We start from the raw sequence: 25,344 nt of genomic DNA, 5'->3' as shown, positions 1-25,344 counted from the left end.
TTCAAGATTCCTTTTACCCTGTACAAATTTGCCACTTTACCAGCACCAAAGCAGCCCCAGACCAGCACATTTCCTCCACCATACACTCCTCCAGAATATTTTAATTTGTTCTGAGCCTTACAAATGTTCTTCTCTGTGATCCAAACACCTCAAACTTTTTTTTGTCTGTCCATTAGACTTTGTTCCCCCCAATCATCCTTTGTCCTGTATCTATGGTCTTTTGGCCATTTAAACTTTTCCTTTTATTGGACAATCGCAGATATGGCGTTTTCTTTTAAATTTGCCTAGAAGGACAGACTCCTAGAGTTGGCTCTTCACTGTTGACGATGACACTTGTGTTTTGCAGGTACTATTTAATAAACCTGCTAGCTGAGGATGTGTGAGCCATCTGTTTCTCAAACTGTGCATGCTGTCAATCATTTACATAGTGGTTTATGGGATTGTTTCCCATTCTGTATAATATGGAATAGTTGACGTTAATAAATGACTTTCATATGATCTTAATTTAATTGATCTCAATACTTAGAAAGAAAGATTTTATCTGTCACATACGCAGGGCAGAAAAGTGGTGGTGGTAGTCAGTGATTAAGGTGCTGCGTTGCTAATTAGAAGGTTGGGCCCTTGAGGAAGCAGGGATATGCAAAGAGAAGAATATTCCTGTACTGTAATGTACTGTATATGTGACAAACAAAGTCTTTCTTTATTTCTTTCTACTTGTACTCCATAGACCAATGATGCAATATTTGTGGCAAATATCAAAGATCTACTAGCATTTTTTGTCTTGTCTCTTCAAACTAATAACTGTAGACTACATGGATGTATGAAACATTACAAGTAACACGACTGAACTCAACTGACTGACCTGAGAACATAACTGCTTAACTACATTCACTAGATAGTGGGAGTTCCAGAGGGCGCTGACACCTGTACAACTGCTGCTGTAGCGGCCGTGTTAAAAGAAGCGTTTGGTCTGGAGAAGGAGCCGGTTTTGGACCCCTTCAGCCGAAGCCCAACCCTGGTGAACGACCACGAGCTATTGTGTGCAGATTCCACTATCACAGTGACTGTGTTGACATTTTACGCCGTGCGAGAGAGATCCAGCGGATTAAAGGGAGGGATTTGACCATCTCTTTTATTTTTTTGCACACGGCCTTCCAGCTCTACAGAATTCGGATTCTTATTGAAGATAATTGTCGTTGCATTACTCCACCTAGATTTTGTGGACTTACTCCTCTTAAAATTACTTCTGTATTAAGGTGCTTCTCTGTTTCGATGCTCTGACCGGGTTAGAGTTTCTGTTTATTTAATTGTATTAGTGTTATCTCCTCGGCTTTACGTGCTACACTGTTACATTATTTGTAAGTCTTTAAAAGGTAAAGACATTATATTTATTATTGTGTGCAGACTGTTTATCAGTCTTGGTAATTTTGTTGGTTAGTTCAGTTTACTCTCCGAGTTGTTTTCACATTGTGGACAACGTTCGGTTTTTGTAGGATACACTGCTGTCATTTGTTTATGGAGACTTTGGGTGTGGGAGTTTGGAGGATTGTGAGAGTAAGCAGAACATGCCAATGCTTTGAAGGATGTAATGTTATTTAATTGCGAATCTGTTTTTAGAGGATTTAAACCTAACATGGTGAACAAATTATATTATAGAATTCAGGCAGTTTCACTGGGGTTATCTCATACAGTGTAGCAAGTAATAATCTGGAAAGACCTTTGTAATATCACAGTCTAAAACTGGATTTAAAGAGAAGCAAATTAGTAAATGAATCACATGTAAACGAATCCTACGTAGATGAATCACATGAAAATGTATCACATGAATATGAATCACATGAAAATGAATCTCATGAAAATGAATCACATGTAAATAAATCACATCAAAATGTATCACCTGAATATGAATCTCATGAAAATGAATCTCATGAAAATGAATCACATGTAAATTAATCACATGCAAATGAATCATATGAAAATGAATAAATAAATTAAAGACAACTACATTCACTCCTCGCATATGAGGAAATACTTTTTTTTATTTTTAAATAAACATATTCGCTTGAATCTAGCTTTGTACTTTAATTTCAGCCTAAATGTTAAGTAAGGAGTTCTACCTATACCAGAAAGACAAGGGACACTCTTTTGAGGACAACTCTGAGCAAAGAAGGAGAAGATTTTTGCCCAGCTGTCTCTGAACAGACAGGGAGGTCTGATGGATTTAGTACTTTCTTGCATATCCTTTGCATTGCAGTGACTGCTTGTCAAAATCTGCAACCCACAGACATCACCAGGTGTTGAGTACCATCTCGAGTGATGCTCTGCCAGGCTTGTACTGCAGCCATCTTCAGCTCCTGCTTGTTCCAGGGGCTAATCACCTTAATTTCTTTCACTATGTGAAATCCATACTCAGTGGTATTCAGATCAGGTGACTGACATGGCAAGTCAAGAATTTTCCAATTTTTAGCATTGAAAAATTCCTTTGTTGTCTTTGGTAGTATATTTGGGATCATGGTCTTGCTGAAGAACGAAGAAGCACCATCCAGTGAGTTTGGAGGCATTTTCCTGAACTTGAACTAGACACCTAGGACATTAATTCTGGACACCTAGGACATTAAATAAATAAATAAATAAATTCGGTTACTTCCATCAATACGGCCATATTTTTTGTAGGCTGGTCAATTTCAGCCTCATCAGGAAGAAAAGGCATTGTTCTGATTTCTCTTCACGATATGGAACGTGTTTAGTGACCAGGAGACTGACCATAGACTCAAAAATCAGATAAATCTGAATCTGGACAACCTGTCCATCTCTACATTGTTTATATAGAGGGCAGACTGTTCTGTCCTGTTCATCATCCTTTAGTCTAGGATGAGGATATAAAAGACTTAAAGAAATGCTGAAGAAACATCCAACAGGAAAACAATCTCAGTCCATGAACAGACTCAGTTTCTCCTGTTTTATTAGCATGAAACAGATACTCAGGAGAAAGAAGAAGAAGTCATACAGCAGTGTAAAGATATCAACAACAAAAGTAAGAACTTATATAATGTTTAAAGAGCACAGGATTACGCTTTTATAAAATTAAAAAAAAATCCTATTAAACTCTACACTCTCTAGGAGGCACATAGCTAGGTAAAAGTTATTTACCTGAACCGCCCTGAAGAGGGCACTAAAACAACGGAGGAAAAAAATTCCCCAATACGTCAGAAGAAGAAGACGGTGTGACGTCAAAAACACGCGACACATCAAACTCACATGAAGAGAAAGTGCATTATTGATTCTCCCTGTCAGATTGCGCATTCATGTTGATATTTCAAATACAGTTTAGAAACATATTTTCATGTTAGCAACGTGTAGAACAGTGTGCTAAATTTATTTAATTTTTTTCTAACGACATGGCGACAGATGCAAAGAGACCAAAGGTAAACACACACTGGGTTTGTGTTAAAGTGGGCTGTAATGTTGTTGAGTCTAAATAATTTGTGTTTACAATTAAAATTATATGTTTAATGATAGGAAGCTCTGATATGATATGGGGTATGTAATAATGTGTGTGTGTGTGTGTGTGTGTGTGTGTGTGTGTGTGTGTGTGTGTTTTAGCGGGAGGATGGAAGCTCAGACTGCAGTGTGGACGAGTCTCTGAGCAACTTCTTACTGTGGTGTGATGAAGTGAATCTGAACCTCAGCAACAAGGCAAGCCGGACATGTTTTATGTGTGAATTAATGACCAAGATGTAATCTGTCAATGGAAATCAATCACGTAGGGTTAGGTGATTATGATGCTTTAGAAAATAGGTGTAATATCAGATTACAGTTCCTGTATAAAGCATCAATGAATCATAGTGGATTATCAGAATTTACTAAATGCATCCTGTATTAAAAGACAAAAGGCAAAATCAACACACATATATGCCACGATCCTCCAGGATCCAAAAGCTGGTTGGATGAAATGTTAAAGGTTGGAGACCATAATGAATGCAGAAATTATGAGTGTATTTGTAGCAGAATTGAGATTTATTAACCAAGTACAGAAGGACTTTGATGCAGTTAATGAGCTCTTACTAGACATTACAAGAAGATAACACAAACAAGGACCCTGAAAACCCTCGTAATATAATATATAAAGCACGTGTGCTGTGAATGTTAGTACTAACTACAACTGTTATGTTGCTGCAGGTGTACCTCAGTAAAGAAGGCACAGCAGCAGATTATGGCATGCTTGCTAAAGAAGACATAGAGGAAGGCCACATCCTTTTCTCCATCCCCAGAGATGCTGTTTTACATCCGGGCACTTCCAAAACTAAGAAGGTCCTTGAAGAAGGTAGAGCACTGGACTGACTCTAATCAATTTCATCTTAAAAGTGATTTTCTACCTGAGTTCTTAAGTGGCTTCATTTTCAGGAAGGAGCTGTTTGGAGAGCCCGTCTGGCTGGGTTCCACTCCTCCTGACGCTGATGTACGAGTACAGCTCAGTCGAGTCGCATTGGAAGCCCTATCTGAGTCTCTGGCCTGATTTCAGGAAGCTGGACCACCCCATGTTCTGGTAAAAGGGCTTTAAATCATTTGTAAGCAAATTAACTAAATGTTATATCACATGGTGTGTGATAATGGAGTGACTGCTTTCTTCTGAAGGGTACCAATAATTATGTATGTATATTTATCCATTTACATATCTTCATGTGAACTTGTCCCTCTACTTAAACCTTTTTTTTTAATCATCACCTCTACCGAGTCTAGTGAGACTATTTGTTGAGCTGAAGTCACATATCTGAGGTCAAATCTGTGAGCTTTTGTATGTGGAAGAGGGAAGATAGCACTTGTGAACATGCAAGAGTGTGTTATGCAGTCTGTGATGTTTGAAAAGATGCAATTTTCTGGCTTCATGTGTCTCTGAAGAAGCAAGAAAGCTCTCACCCTTTCAACAAAAAATCGGTGAAGAAACCTTAGATAAACCTGTGAATAAATTGGAGCCAAATTTGTGAGGTGGGGGGAACCTGTGAAGAAGCCAGTTTCTTATCTATAAATTCTTTCTTTTCTATGAATCTGAGATAATCTGTGGGGGGAAAAACCTTTGAAAAATCTTGAGATAGATTCCTGAGACAAGTCTCTGAGACAAATCTGAGAGTGCAAAATCTACAAAAAATATGATCAATCTGTAAGGAAACCTTAGATAAATGTGATAATCTGAGATAACTTAAGAAACCTGAGAGAAATCTCTGGAGGGAAAATCTTGTTTCCTTCTGGTGGCATTAAAGCTAAGAATGAAAAATATCCCATTAAAAATGTGTGTTTGGACTGTCTTAGGTCCAAGGAGGAGAGGGAGAAGCTATTGAAGGGAACAGGCGTCCCTGAGGCAGTGGACACGGACCTGTCCAACATCCAGCAGGAGTATAACAACACGGTTTTGCCCTTCATGCGCTCCCACCCGGAGCTGTGGGACCCCGAGCACCACACTCTGGAGCTCTATCAGAGTCTCGTAGCTTTCGTCATGGCCTACAGGTGAGCCGTAGACAAGGCGGCATATATTACATGACATGTTGTTGGATTGTAATGAACTGAATCCATTTTGAAACCCACATTGAATTGTTGCATGGTTTTCTCAAAACCTCCTCTGTTCATCTCAGCTTCCAGGAGCCAAATGAGGGTGAGGATGAAGATGAGGATGAAGATCCCAACCCCCCAATGATGGTGCCAATGGCAGACATGCTCAACCACGTGTCCAATCACAACGCTAATTTAGAGTACACACCAGTAAGCCTGACGTACACGTCATGTTAGAAACACGCTTCCATCGTTTTCTCTGCAGTCACCCAAAGAATCTGATTTCAGATCTGTTCAAACAGCAGGTTTACTGTATAATCCAGAGAGATGCAGTACCAGACATGTTTGGTTTGGTGATTTTTCTTTGTATAATAATTCACCAGTGTGCAGGTTTAAGAAGGTGAACCATCAAACCATTCTGAGATCAGACTGTTAGGGTTTGTTTTTCTTGTTTCCCCAGAAAAATCACTGGCAGGAGCGATTTTGTGCCGACATGCAAAAACTGTAGCCATAGCATCAGTCTTACTCTTAGATTAGATTTATTATTCTCAATAATTCGGAGGTTAAAAAAAAATCTACTGTTTGTATTGCAAATATAATTGTTTGCAAATGCTTGGAGCATTTTCCAGTAAAGATGTACAATTGATGCAGAATAAAAAAAAAATTCTTACTAGTATAACATCAAAAAAAGAAAGTTTAAGTCTTGGCCTTAATGCTTGTTGAGGTTTGGATGCCTTTTGTCAGTCATTGTATAGACACTTCCCAACACCCCTTTACTCCGGCTTCAACTCAGTCTCAAATCAACAAGCGCCCAGTGCAGCCAGATAATTCTCCTGTTAGCCAAAAAAAATTAATAATATTTACTCTGTGCTTCTAAAAAAAAAACATACCAAGAAACACAGTAAAACCATCTTTTCCAAGACGGAGTAACTTATTACAGGTGAAGGGAAAGAAGCAGGACGCAGAACTAGCGATGTCGCTCCTTGCCACATCTGTATAAAGCTTTGAAGTGAACAGCTTTACATTTTGAATTGAGTAGATACATTTATTTTTAATCCTTATCAATCATTGAGTTTAATTTTGTGTGTTTATAATGTTGTAACATTGTTCAAGCAGCTGAACGGCCCATCTCAGCTGGCAGTGCGAACATGCTAAGCTTCATGTACACGGGTGGGAATGCGGATGGGGTCAATGAGGAAAAAAAATGAATCAATCATTTGAATCTGGTTCGACTTCACTTTATTTAACTGTTAGAGATGGTTTAACGATCTTACCTAATGCACCTTGAATTATTGCAGTTCTTTTGTAATTTCAGGCTATTCAAAGGATTTTTTTCAGCTGTAAATGTCTAAGATCTTTTGTTCTCCCTCTTTTCCTCACCTGTAGGAGTGCTTGAAGATGGTGGCAGTGCGGCCCATCGGGAAAGGTGAGGAGATCTTCAACACGTACGGCCAGATGGCCAACTGGCAGCTGCTACACATGTACGGCTTCACGGAGCCTTTTCCCACCAACACCAACGACACGGCTGACGTCCACATGACCGCGGTGTATAAAGCAGCTGTGCAAGGTGCAAGTCCACTTAAACACAATGAGATTGTGATAAGAACATATTCAAGTTAGAGCAACATCAGACATGTTGAGTTTGTTTTAAAAGGTATTGGTTTAAAATCCAAATGTGAGCAGAGAACTATGGGGGGAAACCAGACAAGCGAAATGAAACGCTTGCTCCAAAACCTGTATTGTACCCTGAAATCAGAGAGGCTACCAGCTGTGTGATTCCAAAGAAAAAGACGGAGGGAAAACATGTGCACTTTAATGTAGTCCAATGCGTTCTTGTTTAAACTGATTAAAAATATGCAGTTGTTGGCAAATTGTTATGGTGTAAGAAGAATAAAACTCTTTGGGACATGCTGTTATAGGAAATGAATAGTAGTAACGGCAACTTGTTTCATCGCACCACCCTTTAAGAGATTATTATTGTCCCAAAGTTGTTGTGACTCAATGTTTGATTCACAATTTCTTCCCTCAAAGCAACACAAAATGAGGACGAGCAGTGCCTCCTGCTGGACAAGTGGAGAATGCTGTGTGACATGGATGTAGTCGGGGAGAAGGGCGTGTTTGTTTTTGGGAAGAATGGTTCCCTGACTGACACCGAGCTCTACATGACTCTGAAGGTAACAGGACTAGTGTGATCACACACACCTACTACATAATAAGTATGTTTGATATTTCTTTCCAGTTATGTCCCTGTAGGCTTCAATGAACACACAAGGCATACAGCTATGATGCAGGATTTGTATCCCGGAGGCTAAAGCTGTGAACAGGCACCATTAGAACAAACACTAGAGCAAAATCTACACACACTGGAGATTTTCATGTCCAGAAATTTAACGTCTCTGCCGTTTTCTGTGTTCAGGTGATCTGCATGAGTAAAGAGGAGTTCCAAGAATTCCAGGAGAATGAAGGCTGGGAGGAAGACGAGGGCGATGAGGAGGATTCCAGAGCTGCCCAGGCTCTGAGTTTTGAGGGAATAGTGACACTGGCTCCAGAGTGGAAGCGATTGCTGCACACCGCTGCCGGCTTCACGCTCAGCCTGTACACGGAGGACGTAGAGTCAGATCTCACCGTGATGGAGGAACCAAAAGCTCTGGCTAAACTCAGCCACAGGGAGAGGAGAGCACTGCACGTCCGGCTCGGCCAAAAGAGCATCATAAAGAAGCTTCAGCGGCTCACTCAGACCAGTACAGCATAGTATAAACATACACTAAAGTCACCCAACCAAGAGAGAAAATCCTTCTGCAAGGTTTTCCTCAGGGTATAAAGGAAAATTTTAATCTAAACAGAATGTCATTATTTTAAGGAAGCTACTGTGCAAACTGTACATCTGAATCAATTCAGTGTCTCAAACCGAGAGCTTAACACAATACAATTGCCATCTTGAAGCAAAACCGGGTTGTTTTTTTTAATAAAAGCCCAAGTTTTATATTTTATGATTAATGTAGATTCAGTCTGATCATTCAAGATCTCATTACAACCTGAGACCAGAAACAGTGTGTGAAAATGCAGCACTGACGCAGTGAACACTAGTGGGACCTAGCTAAAGGTTCAGAATTCAAAGTAAAAATGTTTAAATTCTGTTGGATTTTTTGTCTACAAGTCAGCCAACTTCATTCACATATCAAACTAATGCATCACCATAAGGGTGTCATTGCTTCTCAGTTGTAGGGTTAAAAGCAGCCACTGTTAAACAGATCATATCACCATTTTACTCCACAAGTAAATTACAAGATATAAATGTGTGGGTCTTTGAGGATAAGGACACACGGAGGAAGTGATGGAAATCCACTCATAATGAATACTGGTGAACATTAATTACTCCAGCTCTGATTCTTGGGTTTTTCCTCAGCTGGATAAACACTCAATCCAGTGTTGGAATTAGATTTTTTAAAATTAAAAATTCAATATGATGCAGTTCATCTATTTAAGAGTTTCATCCTGAAAAACCAGAACAATAAACAAACACCAGTTTGCAGATCAAGTGTTTAATGCAGCCAACTACAGAATGCATACATACAGGAAATAAGTAGCAAGAACTAAAGGCAACTAGAAATAACTACAAAATACAACACACGGACCAATACATTTACAAAACATTCAAAATCCTTACAAAATGGGCTGTATTGGTCCTCCTTTGTGTTCTGCAATTTGGATCTTTGTACAAACTGTAAAGATTCAAATTACCGTCAAATTTCTGAATATTTCCACAATTTTACAAGTGCCAGGGAGAACCTCCTACCCGATGTCTTAAATCGGTGCAAAAACCAGTGACTCCAAAAAGCGCCTCTGCACTCTAGGACAGCGCGGGTCCTGAGCCCGTCAGCTCTCCACACCGATAGAGCTCCCTTTAAAACAAACAAAAAAAATAAAATCTGGAAAAATTAAAGACAGCCTCTGTGAACACTAGAATTAGGCTTCCAAACCCAAAAAAGGCGAGAAGGGGGAAAAACAAAACAAAAAAACAACAAAAAAGAACGCAAGGGAGCATGGGGAAGAAAGGAAAAGAAAAATTTATTTAAAAAAAAAAAAAAAAAAGCATCCGAGTGCACCAGAAGTGAAAAACAAAACGTTAAAGCATGTGATCATGCTTGTTGTCAGAACTCAGCTTTGGCTAGCAAGAGGGAAAGGTGACGCAAAATCTGCTCGTCCCTTATCTAAATATTTACACTGAAGTTGGTTTATAGACTGTTTAACAGTCCCCCCCCCTTTGCTAATAACATCATTCCTAAATAGTTTAGCGTGGGTGAACGGCAGTCCCTGTTAAATGTGAAGGTAGTCCACCAGTGCTGGCTGAGATGAGATGAGCGGATAGGAGCCGGGAGTCGGTGGAGGGCTAAAGGGAAGACTGGAGAGGCGTTTCTCTTGCTGGACTCAGGAAGGAACAGTTCCTGCAGCCTAAGTGGCACCCGTGCCCTCCATCACCTGCTGGGCCTGCTTCTGCCCCATGCAGCACTGAGCTACAGACTGGAACAGCCTGCACCAAGAGACCCACAGTCATGTTAAAACACACCCCTCTCTCACACACACACCCTAACACACCTTATATACCATAGCAAAGCTTCAGAGAAGAAACAAACCACTCACTTCTCGATCTCCGGCGCGCAGTGCACAAAGTCATGGCTCCAGAATTTAAAGGCAGGATTTTTGATCAGCTCGATGAAAGTGATGAGGAGTCCCCAGGGATGCGGCCTGTTCACTATCAATCTCTCCAGTAGTACCCTGCATGCCATAAAATATGCCATGAAATGATTAAAAACCCTTTAAGTAAGGTTTTTCTGATGCTAGTATAAACCCAGACTGTGTGTACACTGAAGCAACAGAAGTAGTTTTCCCTACCGAGTGATCTGCTCCTGAATGGCCTCGGTGTTGGCTTCGGCAAACAGGTAGAGCATGGTGCAGCTGAAGTAGTGCGTGTGGCTGTTCGGGTAACGCAGCTGATTGGCTATCGCGTTGAGGAACAGGTAGCGGCCTGAACGAAGGACAGAAGCAGAGAGAAAAGGAAATGAGGTTTAATGGACTAGCTAAAGGAATAGAAAATGCAGCAGTCATTTGTTCTTTTTTTTAAAAAATCAAATCAAATCATTTAGGCTGTACGGTTTAATTACGATCACAATTTTTGGCTGTAATGAATTAAAATGGTCTAAACTGGTATGTTTTACTGATGTTATTTGTTACACGTGTTAGATGTAATGAAAATAAGTATCTGCAGCAAAGTTTCTAAATCTCAAAATGCATCAATGTATAATAACATGATTCTGGATTCCAGGGCTGTGTGATAATGTATGAACTGATCACCACCGCTACAACCGGCACATTGATGAACTTACTCTGCAATAAAGTTCCACACGATCAGCGTTAGTTTGGCTAGGTAGTAAAGGCTACGAGCAGTTTTTGCCACACACACGGGTCTCACCCTCAGTGTCCAGGTCCACCGCAAGGTTCTGGAAGATGTCCATGTGTGCCGAGTGGGTGATTGTGCTCATGGAAGGCGTGCTGCCCTTGTTGTGGATGTGGGCGATGGCCTGCGTGCCTACATATAGCACTAGAGCGTTGATCAGCTGGATGTTGTAACGGTTTCCCGGCTCGTTGGACACCTGGTGCAAACACAAACGGCATTAACCCACACGGCATCATTTAAACAGCTAGGAGTATCTATGGGCGGTGTCATTTTGTCTCTGTGGTCTTCACTGAGACATCGTTAACATTTCTGTGGCATAACCAGGAATAAGACTTCAGGATGTGCCATTATACCAAAGTGAAATTTTCAACTTAAGATCTGGTAACAATAACGAGTGTTTTTCCAGGTGTTTTTTTCTTTACACCTCACCGTATGATTATAGCTATATCTTTAAACAAACGCAATTAAAGGTCAATTAAGTGACCTCATCACATGATGCAAACATACAAAATCATAGGAATGAACCGGACTGGGATCCTCTCTACCTGCAGGTTGCTGCGCAGCTCGGAGAGGAAAGTGACGGGAGAGCGAGTCTTCAGGTACGAGTCCAGATCCTTCTTGAATTGGGAAGGCATCACACCAGTGAAGTTGGTGAGAATGCGTGGAGCGATGTTAATCTCGCTTAGCATGTCCACCTGGTTAAAGGGGAAGACCCGCAAAACGTTAGACAACAATGCCTCACAAGAAACTATCAAACTGTAACATGCGTGTTTGTAAGAACCCTGTTCATCAATCTACAAAATCAAAAATCACATGTATAAGGCAGAACACCTGTAGTGCACGTACACTACCGGTAACAAGTTTGGAGACACTGGCCTGAAATGTTTCCCATGATCTTAAAAACCTTTTGATCTGAAGGTGTATGATTAAATGTTTAAAATCTGTGTTGGAGACAAAAATATAATTGTGCCAACAGTTTTCAAATGAAAGAAATGAATAACGTTATTTACAATATATATTTTTAACTGAAGACTCAGAGTGAAATATCACAAAAAGCAGCCAATAAGTGTCCAGCATAGGTGTGAGCTCCTTTAATACTGTTTAAAAAGTAGCTCAGGGAAATTTCTCAAGAAATTGGTTGAGAAAATACCAAGAATACATTTCTGGAAATTCTAGCCAAAAAGGTTGTCTCCTTTGAAGACGATAAAATACTAAATTATTTTTAATTTATTTTGGATTCATCACAACATAATTCCCATAGTTCCATGTGTGTTTCTACACAGTTTTGATGACTATTATTCTAAAATGTTGGGGGAAAAAATAAAAATAAAGTGTCTAAACTTTTGACTGCAGGGTACATGCAGGGTTTTACAGGGCGAGGAGCTACTGCATGCCTGGTGCTTACGGTAAAGCCCTGCTGTATTTACACGCATTCCAGGCTTAGATTTTAATCACTTTATTGTAGCCTTAGATTTTACATCTTGCTTTAGACCCATGTACATTTTATTAACTACTTAGTCATACATTTTTATTTCACGTTAATAATCTCAAAACATTCCCCATTTTCTTTGACCGAAAAATTCATAAAATAAGCATTTGTCAGTACATCTTTCAAACAGGAAAATCGACATGAAAGTAAACATTTTAATCAGAGCACGCAGATGTTAAAATGCAGAGCTCCTACACAAATTGTGTAAAGGTTGGCAGGTCCGTCAGTCTGAGAGCGAGGCCATTTTAAAACCAAAAACGGCAAACGAAACAAAAAACCCCCAAAAAAAACCCCCAAAAAAAACCATCCCTTTTGCTCAGGTTCAGAATCTGTATAAGGAATAACGGGCACTATCACGCAGAGACGCCTCTTCGTAGTGAACGACATGGGTGTGCTACCTTGAGGTTGGGAGTGAAGGGGTCCGGTAGCCTCATGTTGCGGGGAAAGGCACTCAGGATCAGGTTTCTCAGCTGGATGCAGTTGGGTGGAATCACGTCACAGAAGCCGTAGTGATAATCACACAGGAACTCCGGGAAGTCATGCAGCAGCACCAGAAGAACCCGCAAGGTGCCCTAAAAGATTCACGACACGCAGAAATAAGGAAATCGGTCTACAAATACACGGCTAGTGATTTCCATTTCAATTCTCTTGAGGACCGTTTCACGGATTAGGATGATGAAGCGATTAAAAGAGCTTTTATACCTTATAGAGGATTTGCATAGGTTTGTTAAGCTCGACATTCCTCAGGAAAGGGGCCAGGAACTTAAACAAGTCAATCAGCAGCTGGGCATACATGGGCCATCCCTGCAACCAGACAGACATGACAAATAAATAAGGAACATCGTTGTAATATGGCACAAAGAGCATGTTCTGCATATTCAGAAAATACTTACCTTCTGCTGTGGGGTGTGTGCCAGCATTCTGGCTATAAAGATTCGATGTGAGATGAGCTCCAGCCAGGCGTATACAAAGCCAGGTGCTTTAGTTGGCCTCAAGATGTGGAAGGTGTTGCTTTAATAAAAAAAAAATTAACAATTAACTAAAAATTCCAAAATATAAGGTCCGGTTTATACTTGCAAATATAGAACAGACAGCTGGAATACTAACAAGGAGTATGTGTCTTTTACATCTACTTTTTTTTTGGGTATAACTATAGGATAGGTCAGAATTTAACACGAGAAGAAACTTGTGACGAGCATGAAAATAGCCGAGATAAAACGATTACTTTGCTGCAATCCATTTTGCAACGCTCTGTTTTTTTCTTTTTAAAAACTGTTCGCCATTTTTCTTTACAGTGCTTTCACCCCTCCCTAAAAGGCCAATCTCACTCCCCACCAGGCTGCAGCATTTTTAGTTCAGCTCAAGCTAAGATGTCAGGAAGAGAGCCTTTGGTCGACAAGAAACATGAAACCGTTTGGAAACGGTTTGGTTTCGAGTCTGATGTGGAACAAAAAGAAGTAACGTTTGGTATCGTTGGATTCCTGTAGCATGACGGCTGGTTTAAATACGCTCATTTCCTCTCTAGAGCTCACTAATAGTGAGAAACTAAATCTAAGGCTGATCTAAACCAGGAGACATAATTTCATTGGGTAAAGAAGTTTAAAGCTCATTTCCGGCTACACGATTTGCCGAAATGCGTCATGTGACATGCTCCGCTAGCTCTCTAATTTATTTAATATTTGTTTTACATATTCTTGAATTATATTCAAGAAAATCCGCTTAATTTATTATTTTTTTTAATAAAAGTTCAATAAAAATGCTTGTTTCCAAAGTCAATAAGTAATCGTGTTTAATAATCATGATTTCAATATTGACCAAAATAATCGTGATTACGATTTTTGCCATAATCGAGCAGCCCTACAAGATACACAGGTGAGCATATAAGCAACGCTGCATAGTTGGGCGCCAAGTACAACATTGGCTGAAGGTTACACAAATTTCGGACGGATTTTGCGTATGGAGGATGCCATAATGCCGTAAAGCAATCGTGTGTGTGTAGTAACTAGCAGAACAATGCAATGTGGTCATTTTAAGAACAAACATTTCATTTTAATTGGCTTTGGCACTAGACTCAAACTTGTTACCAGAAGGCAGTGAGGGTCTGGAAGTTGATGGTCTCCAGTACATGCTCAGGGGCATTAAGCTCCAGCAGCAGCATGATGAAAATGCGGTGGTATGGTAGCTGCTGGAAATCCGCCTGCCTCACGTCATGGTCCTGGATCAGCACACCCACTACAATGCCCAATACCTGCATGCACGCGCACACACATACACCAAAAGGCAAATCAGTCCAAAACCCTGAATCCTCAGCAAAACAAGATCCTTTGCCAATGCATCAATATCTGCCAATTCTAAATAGGATTAGAATCCACAGTTGCCAGAGGCGTGTCACGTTCGTCCATCTTTCATCGCGCACCTTGTTTAACAGGTTGATCTTGGTGACCGTGTTTGTGGCCTCTCCGGAATGCTTGACTAGTAGGGCGATGAGGCGGACAAAAGCGTCCAGGTTATGGTAGCATTTGGCGCGGATAATGGCAGCGCTGGCGGCTGGGTTGTGCTGCTGCTCGGCCTGAGCGCGGTAGCTTATCTCTACACACATCTCCGTGCACAGCCGGAAAAATCGGGTGATGAGGTCGTCAGTCTTCAGAATGCCTTGCTGATGCATCTGTGAACGGATGTGTGAAAGAACGAGTGCATGAAAGAGAGAAACATGCAACCGTGCCATTTAGACCATGTTGGCCTGCGATTTCAAAAACAATGGCAACTGGTGGTGAAATTAGACGATATTAGAATCTAATGTCTGTCAACAGCGCAACGACAAAACTTGTCTAATATTATGCACAGCATGGCTACATTATACAGCTATGCATGTGTTCATAGTATAGATACGGTCAAAGAATATAGAGTTTAGCAATTTTTATTTATTTATTTTTACAGTTGGTCTAACCTGACCCACGAAGGCAGAGAAGGCTTTGGTGCTGTCCCTGCCAGCAGCAGCCGAGTGGTACAGATTAACCCACTCTCTCAGCAGATACTCCGCTTTCTCACGCAGGCCCGGGGGATCGTCGTACTCAGATGCTTGTGAGATCCCAGAGTGCATCATGAAGTTGGGTCCTCCGTGGTGACGGTCGATCATGGCCTCGTAATTCGAGCGAACCACATCCATCAGCTGGGGCAGGCTTGAAAAAGACCATGTTAGAACTTCATCAGTTAACAACACAGGGTTGAATTCCAAAAGCAAAAGGCATGTGTCCACTTTCAAAATTGCGCCACCACACCAACATTCTTGTTGCTATATAGTACATAGCCAGTGTATTAAGGCAGACACTTATCAGTACAAATGAAAACATAGTCTGTGCTTCATTAAGTAGATTTATCAATGATCAGTCCTCAAAATGGTCGCGATTATAAAGTGCGATGACACACAAACTACAAAAGACACAGCACAATACCGGAGACGCTCATCAGTATGCATTAGATTGTGTGCTAGCTAACCCTTCCGGTGCACTGGCTCTGGAGTGTGCACAGGTCCTCATCAGAGTCTCGATGGTGTGGAACAGGTCCGCTTCGGTAATGTGGCTCACGCTGCGTTCGTCCACCAGTAGCAACTTCACCAGCTGCATAGCGAACGCCACCGCCATGTAGTGCAAACCGTTCTCCATTGACTGGAAAGAGAAACAAACAAACAACAAAAAAAAAAAAGTATAAAAATCTTCAAAGTTTCATTCAAATCAAATCAATTGAGTCTAAAAGTCACACAGGACAAGGTTTCTAAAGAGAAAGACAGGGACATGCATACATGAGAACCTTACCTGTGCAAGGTGCAGGTCATATTGCTGCATGTTGACGAGGTGATTTCTGATCAAGAGCTCCACTGCCTCCACGTTGTACTTGTACTCATCACGGCACTCGATCAGGCACCTGTAGCATTTTAAGCAGCACGTTCCAAATGAGACAATATGCAACTTTTTCAGAATTGAGAGGAGTTGATGCTAGTTGCTGCAATCCCCACCTCCTAATCAAGTTTTGGGGCCAGCCGGAGCTTATTAAACCATATCTGATTACACTACCGGTCAAAAGTATTTTATTTTAAACATGGTCTAGTTGTGTGTACAAATAAACAATCTAAATCCTAAGGGACTTAAAATTGAGACTTAAAATGGGAAGAAGGAAAAAAATAAATAAATAAATAAAAGGCAAAAAAAGAAGAAAAAAGTGGGGGGACAAAAAAAATCCCTCCACTTCAAAACCTCAGAATGCTTTATGCCTACTCTTTTATAAAGAGTAATTCTTAAAACCTATGACTTAAAGATATTATTCTGATGCCATGTTTTTAAAACCGACCTGGTGATTTGCTTGTTGCACCACTGTGGCCCGTAAGCACGGCTGTCCTGCAGTGCCTTCAGCACCAGCAGGTGGCATTCTCTGTAACTCAGCAGCAACTCTGCATCTGCACCACTAGTGGCATCCAACAGACCCTCGACAGCCTGAAGAGAGACGATGTTGAGAACGCAAGCAATTTAAAAAAGAATATTTCTTTTTAAAAATGAAAAAATAAGTTATTTCAACTCACTTTCTGCAGCAGGCCCAGTGCAGTGATGCCATCGCGGGAGTTGCGTGCCATGACCACAGCCTCGAGGAGGCTGCGCAGGGCCTGGGCTTGTGGGTTCATGGCCAAAGCTGGAGGGATGGCATGCAGGTGCTGCTCCAGGTCAGAGATGCACTTATCGTAGATGTGAGCCATGTCATCCGTAGGCCACGCCTGCTGCTGCTGATGCACAAGAGACAAGTGAGGATTTAACGTTAGACTGGAATCTGATTAAATACTTAGATACTTTAAGCAACCTCATTTGTATGGAGGACCAAACCTGCAGAAGTTAAAAATAAATAAATAAAAACAAATGTAATAGGAAAACAAAGGAATAAATGACTTGATAAAACAAATTAATTTTTAATTACATTTTATCCTAAATTTCTGTATTACTTCTCCCCTTCATTTATTATTTTCGGTATTTATATTTATTCTTTTTAAATTATTCTTTTATTTATTTTTTCCATTTATAGGTTCATTTATATTTATTCTCACATGTATTTATTTCCATATTTATACATTTATTTCTCTCATATATACACACATTTAGCTCTCAATCAATGATGCACTGGAGCTATGCAACGACTGCCTGCTCATTTGCATGTTGCACACAGAAAAGTAAAAAGAAATAAATGTATAAATAAATAAGGAAACTAATACATGCAGGAATAAATAAACATAAAAACAAATGAACGCATAAATAAAAATTTATGAAAAAATGTTAAAGAATAAAAATAAATTTAAAAACACAGAAGATAAATGAAAGTAATACAAAATTTTTGGATTAATTTAATTAAAAATGAATCATTTGTTTTATTTAGTCCTTTATGCCTTTATTTATTTTATGCCTCTATTATATTTCTCTCTTTACATATTTATTTTTGATTTCTGTAGGTTTGGTCCTCCATACATTGGTAAAACACATCTGTTATATTTATAGCAATCAGTGCACAAGTATATGTGAACAAGTGTCAAATGACAAGCATTTATTTGGTATGCTGTTAGTATCTTGCAATTTCATGTCACTTAAAAAAAGAAAATTAAATAAATAGTAATAAACAGGTAGAGCAAATTCAGCGTATAAACACAGACATGCATAATGTTATCTGAAACAGACCTAAAAATAGGTGTTGATTTTGTACACACCTTCATAGGCTGGGCCAGAAATCCAGTGGGCTGAGAAAGATCGTTGCTGGGCAGGAAGCCTGGCACATTGCGGGCAAACTCCTCATAAACAGCCAGCTGCTTAGGGTCCACACCACCCACCTGCAGAACAGAGGAATGTAGGACAAACGATCTTCATTAGTCACCTAGCAAATATACATAGCTTTCAATTCCCTAACACTTAAGGCGAAGGCGCACCTTAAGGCGGATCTGCTCTGGCATGCGCTCTGCTTGGTAAGTGAGCACCATGGGGTCGCAGTAGCGCCGACCTTCCTGACGAGCATGTTTCCTCAGCTCGAACTCCTACAGCAGAACACACAACACAAACAGTAGCACAGGTTATATATGTCTGGGGCATGTAAAGTCAATGACGAGCATTTAAAAGCACATTTAAAGCTAATAAGAGCATGGAAGTCTTACAGTGGCCAATCTCTTGTCCATCTCTGGTCCAGCTTTCTCCACGGCAGTCTTCTGAATGAAGCAGCAGGCCAGCTCGCAGTTATCCTGAGCAATGCGGTTAGCCGCCTCCTCCATCATTTCCCTCTGCTGGGGTGTGGGAGCCTGTACAACAGGGGCAGCGAGTTACACACAACTCCAGAAAAGAATCAGTGTGTGTGTGTGTGTGTATGTGTAAATCTCTATTCGTGCAAGTTTACCCTGAGGGCAGCAGCGAAGGTGTTTTTCAGGTTGGCGGTGATGTTATTAATAAGCGGCTCTCTGCAGGTGATCATGGCCATTCCGGCAGTCAAATTGCGCATCATGTGGTGGGCGGCGACGCGCATGTGTGATTCCTCAGAGTCGAGAGCAAAGTCCTTCCTGACGATCTGCTCACACGTAGTCATGGCGATCTTGATAGAGCGGTCCACCACGGGGTGAACGAGCTCTTGTACAGCGCGTTCGATCGCCTGCCTCACGCACTGCTTCAGCTGTGGATGTGCCTGCAGCAGCGGGATCTGCTCGGGATAAGAAAACAGCACTGACTCAAAAACACATTTCAGAGGAGATGTGACTGTTTATAAAAGGCTGGCCATTTTACAAACATTTAAACGCTTAATCGTTTCGCTTCGCTCGGAATTTTGTCTCAGCAAAAGAGTGCAAAAGCTTTGTTATGGCTGCATGGTATTGCTCTGATGCACAGTAATAGGTTTCAACAAATCGCAATGTCCTTCTGGGTCGACTAAAAAGTTCCAGATAAATCGTGGGGTTGCTGAGATGCAGACATGAATCACATTAATGCAAGTTCATATAGATTCCTCATAATGAAATTCTTAAGGATTATTCAAGCACCATTTTTTGTTGTGTTTTCAAGGACTATAATGAGAGGTCATGCAAACGTTCTTATATATTATAATATAAAACAGCCAATTTTTATGGCACCTTTTGCTGCCATACTGGACTAAATTTGCTCTTTCCAGACATTGCTTCGTCTTCACCATAACATCAGCATACTCCAAGTGAGTGACGGGAGCACTGTTGCCAACAACTTTCAGTGGAAAGTCGCTGGATGATGTCATGTGCTAATTCGCATACTCATCACGTCGTATTTGCATTCGGCCTAATGTTAGCTCTTTACATCCGTTTACTTCTCTCCTACTCTGTGCTCACGTACTGTATTTTAAAGCCGAATTGCCAATTTAAAAAAAAAAGCCAAATTTAAGCACCTTGTACGAACTCTGACTTCAGTTTAATTTTAATGTATCGCGAGATGCATGACTGCAATAAAATCCTATCATACTACAGCATCTGTATTGTAGAGCCTAAGTATGGCATGATCGTGACCTGAATCTAGACTTTTAGCAGTGATCTGTCGAAGAATGATCTAGAAGCTCTATAAGAATGATCAGAATTAGCTTACAGTGCTGTTGATGGTAATGTGTGGGGCCAGGCCCGCTAGTGCATACACATTGATGTCATGGTAGCTGAACTGCGGTGTGGGCGGCCCCGTGGTGGCGGTGGTCGCTGTGGTCGCAGGAGCCGAAGGAGCAGCTGTGAAGGAGAAAAGAAAAAGAGAAGAAAAAAAAAAATTTCCAGTCAGTTAAAAAACTGGAAGTCATCAACGTTGGATGAAGCAAGCAAGGAGACCGGAGTAGAGAATGGGGGAAAAAGTGGACCGTCCAAGCCGAAAAAACAAACAAATCAAAAATCAATGAAATGATCTAAATCATGCCAAGAGGGCACTTACCCAATTTATTTACCAAGTGCAAACCCAGTAACTAAATTTGTCCCGTCACCTATAATGACACCTGAAGGTGTTTTTCACAGCACCATAGTTTTGCTGAAGGTAAAGCAAGAACAGTCGCAAGCGTAAATACTACACAGTTAATCGCAATGTGCTTTGTACCTGAAGTGACTATCGGCAGCATTTCTTCAGGTGGCTTTGTTTCCTTCTTTGGTGCAGACAGCTGCTCTTCCAGATTTTTCAGCTTCTCTTTGTCTTTCAGCAGGTTCCCAGGTTTCAGGTCATTAATGTCCAGAGACAGGTTCTTACACAGCACCTCAATCTCAAACTTCAGGTTTAGCTGTTGAGCCAGAAGAGAAATGACTGCTATTAGATTTAGTGAATTTGGAACGAATGAAGGATGATTCTCAGGTAAACACAATCGGTAAAATGTTTGGAGACACCTGACTGAAGCGTTTCTCATGATCTTAAAAACCTTTTGATTTGAAGGTGTATGATTAAACATTTGAAACTGGTGTTGTAGACAAAAAGAATTATGCCAACATTCATTTCTTTCACAGAAAACAACATTTATGAAAAAAAAAAATCAATCTATTTTTAAACGGATGACTTGGAGCGAAATATTCCGAAAAGCAGACAATAAGAGTCCAGCATAGGTGGGACCTCCTTTAATACTCTTTAAAAAGCATCTCAGAGTAATTCCTCAAGAAATCAGTTGAGAAAATACCAAGAATACATTTCTGGAAATTCTAGGCAAAAAGGGTACCTACTTTGAAGATGCTAAAGTACTAAATTATTTTGATTTATTTTGGATTTTTTAATCACAGCATAATTCCCATAGTTCCATTTGTGTTACTCCAGAGTTTTGATTATTATTCTAAAATGTGTGGGGGAAATTTAAATAAAGAATGAATGTGTCTAAACTTTTGACTGGTAGTGCATCAGCTCCACAATTCACAGACCTTCAGATCATGCTCCTGGTGTAGCTCGGCCAATACGTTCATGATGGCCATGGTCCAAGGGTTCTGTGGTCTGAAAACCTTAACAAAACCAGAGATTTTGGGTTTAGCAAGAGGTCAGAAAAGAAGGAATAATAAAAAAAAAACAACCAAAAAAAAAAAAAAACCACCACACACAACAACCTGCAGCTAGTCACTTATCTCTCAACTTTGCACCACAGAACTGTTGAATTTCTTAGAGAGAAAACTAAAGAAATGGAAATTGAGAGATGAATACCACACTACGCAGACTAGACTCCAGGACTTTAGCCACGAAGGGGACCACATAGAGCAGCTCTTGCTGGCCTTTCACATAAGCCTCCAGTAACAGAGATTTCAACTCCAAATCCTACACAGCAACACAGCATTGAGGTTATCGACAAGAAGTTTGACAAAATGTGCTACACGAACAATTATTTACTGATTTAAAAAGAACTCACTGTATAAAGAATGGGTTTGTTCTTAGCCAGGGTGATCATGCCAAGCCAGTGGCCCAAGTTCTTCAGCAGGGATCGATCAGAGAAATTTGCAGCTGCCTTGTCAGAGGTCAGGAGAACCTAAACAAAAATGATTAATGACTTTATGCTCCAAAACTATTCAAAATTGTCAAACAATTAGCATGTCTTGGTCTTTAAATTACCTTAATGTTTCTGTAGGTTTCATTCAGAACCATTTTAACGAACTCCGGATTCTTCAGCGTGTCGAGGAAGTTGGAGTAAAGACTGTGAAAGTTTGGCTCAATGCTGACACGCTTCATCACGAGGTACTGAGACACCCAGGGCATAAACTCCTCCTTCACTGTCTCCTTCAGCTCTTCAACCTATACAACATTATACACAACAATTTGCCTTGCATTACATCACATCAAAAAGAAGAAACAGAACATTAAAACCAGTGCCAATACTACCTTTTGTGTCATGTTGGATTGGGACAGGTTGTTGAAAATGAAAGCTATCTTCTCCTGAACATTCTCTGGAGGCTCCACGATCCTTTCCGTTTGGTCTGTAGCCACCAGTAACGTGTCTATGTTTGTGGTGTTTATTGACGGCTGCAAAGCAAAGGAAAACGTATTTCACAGCTTTCTCCTAACGTCTCTTCCGTCACCACATTTTAGGTGAGACTTTAGTGAGACTTCAGTGTCCCCTTCCCCTCCCCAAACCACTAGAAGTTCTGAATGAACAAATCCATTTATTTAGGCCATGTCCACAGGTATACAGATATATCTGAAAACATTTCCTTTTTTTGTGTTCTGGGTCACTGCTTTTCAAAAACACCCTCTAAGGTGAAGAAATTAAAAAACTTCACTGTTTAGAAAACCCTGGGGTGACAGCGTCAACTTGCACGTACCCACCGCGGTTATGTGCACGTTACAAAGGTGCTTGTAACTGCTGATTATGTTATAGAGAATGTGTTTGCAGCTTTGTGGAGCCATCCGAATGAGTTATGAGCTGTAACTGCTCCTGAGTCCACCAGCACAAAACTCACCACAAACAGATTTCGGATAAGATCCCGGTGCAACTTTAAGCAGTCATCCCACCTCATCATTAGTTCATAAACAGGAAGCCTTCGATGCATTTTTTTTTTTGTTTGAGATCTTTTAGTTAACTGCAACACTGACCAGGACAAAGAAGTTGAATGAAGTTGAAGGAAAGAACTTAATGCTCAATACTCATACCATGCACTTATTATTTACCCTGCTAGGTAAATATTTTCCCAGGTAAGGGAATTTCCCAAGTGCGGAATCAATAGTTTTCCCACCTTATCTTATTACAACACAACATTTTACATATGTGAAAGTATGTTTCAGAAACATTTGTATACATGTGGACGAAGCCGTACTCTTGAAATAACATCCCAATGAAGTCTACTCACTGGCATATCCTTCTTAAAACCTACTGCAGTGGGCCTGGTGATGGTGGAGGTTTTGGCGACGGTGGTAGTGGTGGTTGTGGTGGTCACCAGGGTGCTGGCTTGACCTGGCTGAGGGGCTTTAGGGGGCTGGGACTGGGCCTGAGCCTGAGCCAGAGCCAGGCTGCCTGGTGTGGTAATGGAGCCCTGCATCTTCACCGGAGGGTCACGGGACTGCTGGCCATACTCGATATACTGTACCACATAATGAGCACACAGACAAAAATGAATAACACACACATTCACACTGCAAGTAACTGCTTTAAATTAATTTTTTCCCCTCAGAAATAAAAGCTGACCGTCATGGGGGCTTGTTATGCAATAGAAGAAACCTGGTTACCTCCTGCAAATGGTGAGGAAACTGCAGAAAATGGCCTATGGAGGCCAAGTGCTGACAATACTGTGGGTAGTCCTTCAATCTACAAAACAAATTGTGAGCAATCAATTACTGAAGGAACATGATGCAGTGTGCCGTTTCTCCCCAAAGTTTCAAATGACAACTATAGCAGGGTAAACTTCTACAGAGGTATATGGGGACCATAGCAAACCATGCATTACCATTTGTTCCAACAGTAAAAGTGGGGGGGGGGGGGGGGGGGGGGAAAAAAAAAAAAAAAAAAAATCCAGTATTTCCTTCCCATGATTTTACGAGGGGGGGAAGAAAAAAAAAAAATAGATAGATTACAGCAGACGAGAAAAAGTTGTCAAATATACCAGCACTCCCTCAACAGATGTATTTACAATGCCCTCGTAGCGGTATTTACAAGTTGTTTTTTTTGCAATTTAATGCCAGAAACACGTAGTGTTATACATTTTTAATAAAGAAAATATGTATTTAAAAATCCTTTGCTATTTTGTAATATTACTGCACTGAATCATACATTTTTATTTGGGATACAAATAGTAACAATAGTAATATCTGACGTAATTCAGTTGTGTTAGACCTTGTGGCTTTTATTTTGGTGGAAAACTAAAGACCTCCTTTTAGTTGGCAGTTTTTTGTTTTTTTTTTAAATTCACTTCTCATTACAGATCAGGTGAAATGCTGTAAACCTTTGCCCAAAAAAATTTGAGATTACGCTAACGTAAAACCAAAGTGAATCTGGCACGTGTTGTATGTAAATGCCGGTTAAAAGAGACTCAAACTCACAGCACAGACAGAGACAAAGTCAGTGTGGAGAGGCTTTTACAGTGAACCGAGCCGCCCTAAAACAATGATCAGCCGCGCACACACACACACACTGAGTGCAACACAGTCACACGGCTTTACCATGTCAAACAGCAACGAGCCAAAATAAAATATAAAAATCATCTTTATGGTGTCGGTTCAGTTGCATTTTTAAGACCCTTGAAATGTGAATTTAAACATTTTAATGCTAATTGAGACCTTATTTTTACAATGAAGAATTTAAGACATTTTAAGAATTTTTAAGAACCCACGGAGACCCTGTTGTAAGATGTCACCAAGCACAAAATACACGAGGAAGCACTTAAAATAAGGGCATGCTGTTACAGGAAAATAATTCAAGCCTGCAGCCTCACATGAAGCAGAGTTACCGGTAACTTAATAAAAGCACATCGTTTCCTCTTATAGTACAGTAACACATTTAAAAAATTGTTACTATAGAAATGATGACGTATTAGAACGAGCACGTGGTGGGCGGGAATAAATAAAAATTCACACACACAAGTTTACCTGTTCTTAAACCGATCTAGCGCGGCGATGCCGAAGTAATACATTTTGGAGCCATAGGGTTTGCGCAATGCTTCCAGTACATATCGCAGGGCGAGGCCAAGGGCCATGTAGGTAACCAGGCCCTTTTCGATGATTCCCCCGAACAGGCAGGCGGTGATGTGCAGCTCTTTGTCTGGGTACTGAGGGAAGAAACGGTACTCCTCGAAAAGGTTGCGAAGCATGCAGTTAAAGACCTCCCGCTCCCGTTTGATGTTTGAGTCCTTGAACCTCTGCAGCATCTCCAGCACCTGAGAGAGGCAGGTATGAGAAACATTCCGTTA

The 25,344-nt window shown here is 40.6% G+C and overlaps 2 protein-coding genes across 4 annotated transcripts in view; one reads left to right on the top strand and one right to left on the bottom strand.

Annotated features, from left to right (window-relative positions):
* The first annotated feature begins 3,216 nt into the window (after positions 1-3,216).
* On the top strand, positions 3,217-8,534 carry setd6 (SET domain containing 6, protein lysine methyltransferase). Its single transcript, XM_017474445.3, has 9 exons — positions 3,217-3,425; positions 3,604-3,696; positions 4,180-4,324; positions 4,405-4,546; positions 5,308-5,502; positions 5,628-5,754; positions 6,931-7,111; positions 7,576-7,718; positions 7,961-8,534. The coding sequence occupies exons 1-9, from the start codon at positions 3,399-3,401 to the stop codon at positions 8,294-8,296; spliced, it is 1,389 nt and encodes a 462-aa protein (XP_017329934.1). The 5' UTR covers positions 3,217-3,398; the 3' UTR covers positions 8,297-8,534.
* Positions 8,535-9,070: 536 nt separating this feature from the next.
* The window catches only part of cnot1 (CCR4-NOT transcription complex, subunit 1), a 30,934-nt gene continuing 14,660 nt past the window's right edge, over positions 9,071-25,344 (bottom strand). The window contains exons 21-49 of one of the 3 annotated variants that reach the window (XM_017474441.3): positions 25,025-25,311; positions 23,669-23,747; positions 23,293-23,523; positions 22,328-22,468; positions 22,061-22,240; positions 21,861-21,977; positions 21,659-21,769; positions 21,385-21,462; positions 20,585-20,762; positions 20,099-20,229; positions 18,900-19,196; positions 18,664-18,804; positions 18,442-18,546; positions 18,226-18,345; positions 17,062-17,259; positions 16,833-16,975; positions 16,301-16,409; positions 15,984-16,153; positions 15,436-15,667; positions 14,905-15,153; positions 14,573-14,736; positions 13,382-13,499; positions 13,191-13,292; positions 12,887-13,060; positions 11,545-11,694; positions 11,015-11,195; positions 10,438-10,570; positions 10,186-10,320; positions 9,071-10,075 (exon numbers count right to left, since the gene is read on the bottom strand). In XM_017474441.3, coding sequence (XP_017329930.2) covers positions 9,997-10,075; positions 10,186-10,320; positions 10,438-10,570; positions 11,015-11,195; positions 11,545-11,694; positions 12,887-13,060; positions 13,191-13,292; positions 13,382-13,499; positions 14,573-14,736; positions 14,905-15,153; positions 15,436-15,667; positions 15,984-16,153; positions 16,301-16,409; positions 16,833-16,975; positions 17,062-17,259; positions 18,226-18,345; positions 18,442-18,546; positions 18,664-18,804; positions 18,900-19,196; positions 20,099-20,229; positions 20,585-20,762; positions 21,385-21,462; positions 21,659-21,769; positions 21,861-21,977; positions 22,061-22,240; positions 22,328-22,468; positions 23,293-23,523; positions 23,669-23,747; positions 25,025-25,311 — 4,533 coding nt within the window. In that variant the 3' untranslated portion in view covers positions 9,071-9,996. The remainder of the gene's footprint in view (positions 10,076-10,185; positions 10,321-10,437; positions 10,571-11,014; positions 11,196-11,544; positions 11,695-12,886; positions 13,061-13,190; positions 13,293-13,381; positions 13,500-14,572; positions 14,737-14,904; positions 15,154-15,435; positions 15,668-15,983; positions 16,154-16,300; positions 16,410-16,832; positions 16,976-17,061; positions 17,260-18,225; positions 18,346-18,441; positions 18,547-18,663; positions 18,805-18,899; positions 19,197-20,098; positions 20,230-20,584; positions 20,763-21,384; positions 21,463-21,658; positions 21,770-21,860; positions 21,978-22,060; positions 22,241-22,327; positions 22,469-23,292; positions 23,524-23,668; positions 23,748-25,024; positions 25,312-25,344) is intronic. The other 2 variants (XM_017474443.3, XM_053682045.1) reach the window with 2 other exon arrangements.

The sequence above is a fragment of the Ictalurus punctatus genome, chromosome 8 (genome assembly GCF_001660625.3).
Source record: "Ictalurus punctatus breed USDA103 chromosome 8, Coco_2.0, whole genome shotgun sequence".
NCBI lineage: Eukaryota > Metazoa > Chordata > Actinopteri > Siluriformes > Ictaluridae > Ictalurus > Ictalurus punctatus.
The sequence above is the reverse complement of the archived record's forward strand: the minus strand, read 5'-3'. Positions and strand labels throughout refer to the sequence as shown.

Coding starts and splice junctions, on each gene's coding strand:
- setd6 (XM_017474445.3), top strand. CDS start 3,399: ATGGCGACAGATGCAAAGAGACCAAAG. Junction 4,325..4,404: donor TAAGAAGGTCCTTGAAGAAG/GTAGAGCACTGG, acceptor CTTCATTTTCAG/GAAGGAGCTGTTTGGAGAGC. Junction 7,112..7,575: donor GTATAAAGCAGCTGTGCAAG/GTGCAAGTCCAC, acceptor CTTCCCTCAAAG/CAACACAAAATGAGGACGAG.